The sequence below is a fragment of the Corapipo altera genome, unplaced genomic scaffold (assembly GCF_003945725.1).
Source record: "Corapipo altera isolate COAL_440 unplaced genomic scaffold, ASM394572v1 61411, whole genome shotgun sequence".
Classification (NCBI taxonomy): domain Eukaryota; kingdom Metazoa; phylum Chordata; class Aves; order Passeriformes; family Pipridae; genus Corapipo; species Corapipo altera.
In genome coordinates, this window is record NW_020884875.1 from 21,887,064 (window position 1) to 21,893,063 (window position 6,000).

The 6,000-nt window shown below is 38.7% G+C and overlaps 1 protein-coding gene across 5 annotated transcripts in view; it reads right to left on the minus strand.

The window, feature by feature from the left end:
* PSIP1 (PC4 and SFRS1 interacting protein 1) overlaps nt 1-6,000 on the minus strand; it is a 35,301-nt gene that overhangs the window by 21,595 nt on the left and 7,706 nt on the right. For all 5 annotated transcript variants that reach the window (XR_003526196.1, XM_027634424.1, XM_027634423.1 and 2 more), the window contains exon 5: nt 2,988-3,104. Coding sequence is in view for 4 of the 5 variants with exons in the window: in XM_027634424.1 (XP_027490225.1) it covers nt 2,988-3,104 (117 nt within the window). In the remaining variant the exon portion in view is untranslated. The remainder of the gene's footprint in view (nt 1-2,987; nt 3,105-6,000) is intronic.

Consider the following 6,000-nt stretch of genomic DNA (forward strand, 5'->3'; position numbering starts at 1 on the left):
TGCACTGGAACACTTCCTCCTGCAGCATCTCTCTTACAAGGAAAGGCTGAGGGAGCTGGGCCTGTTCAGCCTTGACAAGAGACGACTGAGGGGACCTCATCAATGTCTCTAAGTATCTGAAAGGAGGGTGTCAAGAGGATGGAGCCAGGCTCTTCCAGGTGGTGCCCAGCAACAGGACAAGAGGCAATGGGCAGAAACTGATGCACAGGAAATTCCACCTGTACATGAGGAAGAACTTTACTATGAGGGTGACCATGTATTGGACCAAATGGCTTAGGGAGGTTGTGAAGTCTCCCTCACTAGAGATAATTAGGAACCATCTAAATGCAATTCTGTTCCATATGCTGTAGGATGACCCTGCTTAAGCAGGGGGTGGGACCAGATGACCCCCTGTGGTTCCTTTCAACCTGACACATTCTGTCATTCTGCGTTGAATAACTCTTTGTCTAGTTCAGTCCACCTGTTGTGGCCATACCTCCCACATGTTCTTGTGAACCTGCTTGGCAAAAACTAAAACAGTGTGTTATTGTTGTTATATAATAATATACAATAATAATAATAATAATAATATATAATAATAACAGTGTGTTATTATTGTCATACTAAATAAAAAATACAGTACTGCACCAGCTACTAAGAAGAAAACTAACTCTGTCCCAGCCAAAACCAGGACAAGTAGTAAACAGACCACAAACAAGTTGTTTCATCATTTGTAGATTGCAATTTCTGCCTTTTTTCCTGTTTTGTTGGGGTTTTTAAACCTTAAAAATACTAGGTTTTGTTTCAAGTAAGCAGTTAAGACTTGAAAAAATCAAGTGTTCATAATAACTTACTTGAAAATAATCAACATTTCCTTGCAGCCTATATATCTGCGTGTTTTTAAGATTTTCAGTTCTTTCAACTTGCAAGCCCTTCTTATCTCACTTGCAAGCCCTTCTTTTGCAATTCCTTTTTAAAGTAGCTAGTTTTTAAAATATCAACATTAAACAAAGCAATTTTCCTAATTACCTGAACACATGTAATATCACTGAATCTTTTTACAGAATACAATTTTAAGACAGAAGAATTATTGGCTCTCTAAAACCAGAGGAAACCAGAGAACAAGGACTGGTCAACAGAATTTTATAGCTTTATTACTATAAAAGGAGAAGAAATTTGCTCCATATTTTGCCTTAAGCTGATTGGGACTAATTACAGAAATCTAGGTAAAAGGACCCGTACAGGATCTTCCACTCCATCTTCATGTTTAAATTCCTCTTATATCTTCCTGTTTCTCTTCCACACTGCCAGCACTAAACAGCCTAAAAGCACTTTTCATGAGAAACATGAAGCTTAAGTCATTGGCATCCCCACTAGCACATATTGCTTGAGGCATAAATTCACAGTGAAGCAAACTGATTAATCAGCTCAGTTTAAAAAAAGTTTCCCCCTTGCAGTAGCAAATACTAAGAACAAATGCTTTTATCAGCAGCGTGCATGGGCAAGAACAGCACTGGTTTACTAACACTGTCAGCAAATTACGTGTTGAAGAGTGCTTCTAAGGTATAGTAGATAGAACCCAAATCACCCTTAGCTTCTGCATGTGGAAGTAGTAAATAAGGAACTCTAGACAGTAACAAGTTGGGAGAAATAATCCATCAATAACCCTGTAGTCTCCAACTCATCAAAACAACTCTAAACATCATCTTATCAGTATACTACCAGTAGACTTTTTTCCTCCAATCAGAGGACTTTTTCATTCTTGAATAAACAAGCTATTACAGCTACTGGACACTAACCCCAGATAAGGAACACCTGCTATGTGTTTGACACACTGTAAATTGCTCAGTTGCCACTATGAATCAATATTAAAGGATGGCCAACAACACTTACAGAAAAACTACATTAAAATCTATGTAAATAATCAAAATGAAAACAGGCAGAATAAAGGCAAGTCTATTCAAAATAGACTGTTATTTAAGTTAATGGCACTACCTATCCTGTAGAGTAGTAATTTCCAGAAATTAGTTAGAAATAAATGAGATACGATAAATGTACTAGTCCCACCTGCATCACAATTTTTCTGACTTTACTATTCTATTCTTCTTAAAAACACTGAGAAGAGTTGACAAAACACAACATCTCTTCCATGCCATATGAAAAATACTCCCATATGGATGCAACAAAACACTCAAGAATAGAGAAAGTTCAAAGCAGTGTTCTACACTAGTATTACTAATGGTACAGTACGCAAGGAAGCTTCACCTCCTACAGTACAAACTACATACAGCACCAGTAAGCTGAAACAATGATGTTTCAGGCAGAAAAACATTTTTCTTTTTAGTATGAATACAATATATTTTAAAAGAATTAAATCTTGTTTTGGAAGGATTCTAAGGTATGCACACATCTACAAAGTGAAGAAGCTGAACTCTGTATAAACTACTGTATACTGATGACTCACAGATATTTTTATGACTCAAGAGTTGAACTGATACAGCTATGAAATCGTCTATATTCTGATTAGTTGATTAAGAGTATGGGCAAATTCAAACTGATTCTTATAATCTGTTCTGGCAAACACACTGAAGCACCCTTTCAGCCATGACAGACCCTAATGATCTGTTTGGCTTTTCAACAAAAGGCATCAGAATTTTAAGTGACATTCATACCTGTCTATGGTACTAAAAATTCTTCAAAAACTCAAAACCAGAAACTTTAAGCTAATTCTTGGTGATCAGTTCCAACTTCTCCTGCCCAGGAAGTACCGTATGAATTTAATTTATTATGATTTAGAAATATAGGCTGGTAAGAAAATTAATTTTCAAAAACACATACAGTACCATAAAAGGAATACAGAAAGACAAAAATATTACTGTAAGGATATCTGAAAAGAAACAAATGCAAGACAGTTACAACAGTAAGCCACTGTTAGTTTAAAGTATTTAGGCAAAAACTTGGCAATAAAAATGTTTGTGGCAGAATAAAGCAGAAATTCAGTCACTTACTTTTGGGACAGAACACTTTTTTTTTTTGGCTCCTGTTTTTTCTTCACTCCCTTCAGCAGACTCCTGACTGCTTTCTTCAACAGTTTCATTGATAGGAGTGTTAATGGTTGGATGGGGCTTCAATATAACAAAAACATAAAAAATGAGATCTAAATCCCTTCCTCAACTGATGTGTGTTCTCCCACATACGTTACTAAAGAAAGCATCATGCCAAAGAAACCTTTTATTAGGATTACATGAATATTAAATATATCTTATTTAATTTCCCGTTTTCAATTTAAATTGCAACTTCCTTATTAAACTTTCAAGCTCTAGTGCTGTAACAACTTATTTTCACATTACTAATACTGCAATATAGAGTTTTTCTTATGTGTAATATACCTGAAAGGTAAGAAATCTTAAAAGTTTGTTTTGATCGAATACAGCTTCTGATGCTACTGTAAAAAAGTACATTTTTAAATAATCTATTGATTCTAAGTAATCCAACTACCCATTCCTAAAAAGTGAGCAGAAAATATTACAGCAAGGTAATTACAGAATTAAAGTTAAAACCACAGAAACAGAGGAGATAAGGCCTAAAATACTCCTTTTTATTCAATTACATTGTGGATGGCTTTCTCCCTCTTACATATTAGCTGCTTCAAACAAAGCTGGCATTTTTAATTTTTCCCCCATTGAGGATGTGGGTTTGGGTTTAAGCAGAAGCCACAGGCTCCTTTCTCCAACTCCCTTACCTGCTAGCAGTTACAAGAAACATCTGCAAAGTATAAATGTTACTCTCAGAACATTCCAGTTCTGGGAATCAAACATAAAATATGGCTCTCAGAAGGCCTTACTAAAACTATGCCCAGTAAAAGGACAGAAAAACTATGAAGAGAACTGCAAGTGAATCCCTCTTCCTTTAATATTATCTTACATCCAGAACAAAAACTTGGTTCTGCCAACATCTTCATTCCCCTCTGACCACACCCACTGCTTGCCTGAACACAAAATTATCTACTCATTCTGAAATTTTAAGCTCTGACACCTACTGTGTTTCCGGCTACTGTCCAGTAACTGTTTCACTTAGCTCTAAGAATCTTTCTTAAAATCAAAGAATTGGATGCAGATAAAACAAAGAGATCGAGGAATATCTTAAGATACATTAATCTCAAAGACCTCAGCTAAAAAGTTGTCCATTCACCTATGCACTGAATACCAGAACACATTAGCAGGCCATAGTGCACTATTCTACTTTAAAATGCTGTTGGGAAAACAGTGTATTTACTCATCAGTGTCTACATTACCTTTCCTCTCAGTTTTCATAAGCAACTACTTGTCTTCACTTTTGAGATCCCTCGCTGTCTACACTGATCACTCATGCTCTGCAACAGTGGGCAGGTGCTGGTGACATGGGTGGAACACAGTCTGTCACTACTCTGAGCTGGCCTGGGTAACTGGCTGGCAAGGGGTGAACTGACCCACCCAACACCCCACCCCTCCACCCAAGTGGCAAATGAGGAGAAGATGGATGAGACAGAGGGATGCTCATGCACAGAACAATATGCATGCACAGGGCACGAGGGACTCCAGGGAAAAAGAGATGCTACATCATGATGGTGGTAAGTGGAGACACAGAAGGCATTGCTCAAGCCAAGCTCCAGCCCAGAGGGGCTGCCTGAAGTTGAGGAGTACAAGTAGTGCAGGTAGCTTATGTCACTGCAGACTGAACTGTGGGTGACAGGAGCCTGAGGCCAAGAGACCTTGAACTGGCTCCAACCCCTTGCATAACGAAGTGCACAGGGACCTGTGGCACCAGCCAGGTGACCAGACACTCAGAGGTACAACAGGAGACAAGGACTCAGCTAGAAGACTCCACATTTCCAGGCTTAGCCTGTAAGAGTATAAATATCCAGGGCTTCCTTTGTTTGGGGTCCCTCCCAGGAAGCGCCCAACTCTATTTTTCTGTGTTTGCACCATGATTAAATTATTTTAAGGATCCAGACGTCTGAGACTCTGCTAAAGGAAATCGAAGGTTGAGCCAAAAAGAAAACCTGTCTGACTGTGTGAGTGTGGGGTGTGTAGGGAGTTGACGGAGCTCCCATCGGATCACTGGAGCTTTCTGCTGCTCAGGTGGTGCGAGTGTGAGTGCCAGGGCAGAAAAAATTAAATCATTAGTGTTATCAACAGAATTCTTACACTAAATGCAAAATACAGCACTGCACCAGCTACTAAGAAGAAATCTAATTCTATTCCAGGCGAAACCAGGCCATTACAATCAAGCTCACTTAAACATGCATTCCCCTTTAAGTTCATCAGGGTTGAACAGCCCCAGCTCTCTGAGCCTCACAGCAGAGATGCTTCAGTCCATCATCTTTATGGCCCTTCATGGGTTTCTCTGTCCAGTATGTCTATGTTCCTCTTGTACTGAGTAGCCCACAACTGGATACAGGACTCCGTCCCTACTTAGAAAAGTTTCTTTTCCCAGTAATTTTAAGGGTCACTTATAGGAAAAGATTTTAAATAAAACCTGTGGAACAAAAAGCTTTTTTTTTTCCTTTTAAGTAAAAATTGCAAAGAATAACACAATGGCTCTAGACAGAATCTGACAAAGAAAGACGCTGTGAAAAGTGCTACCACTGAAGCTGAAGAACCGGAATGGAACTCAAAAGGTAAAAGGACCACCCCACAGAAAAGCTGCTACACTAAGAAAACAGTCTGCACATATCTCTTGGCAGCATGTTATGCTATTTCTAATTGGACACGTATTTAGGAATGTCTGAGACGCTACTGGAAGCACTGCTTCATGGAAGTGACTGATTCCTGTAGCGAACAAAACATTAGACAAGCCTGTTACTATTGAATACTTATACCCGGATATTCATTTAGTTAGAATGACTGGTAACGTACAAGTTACAGTTCACAACTGCCTCAGCCACCCACGGGCATTTCTTAATTGTCACAATGAGGACAGTGAGAAGATACAACTTGTATCTTATGGTAGTGCCATAGTTTGAAATTGCCCCCCCCCCCC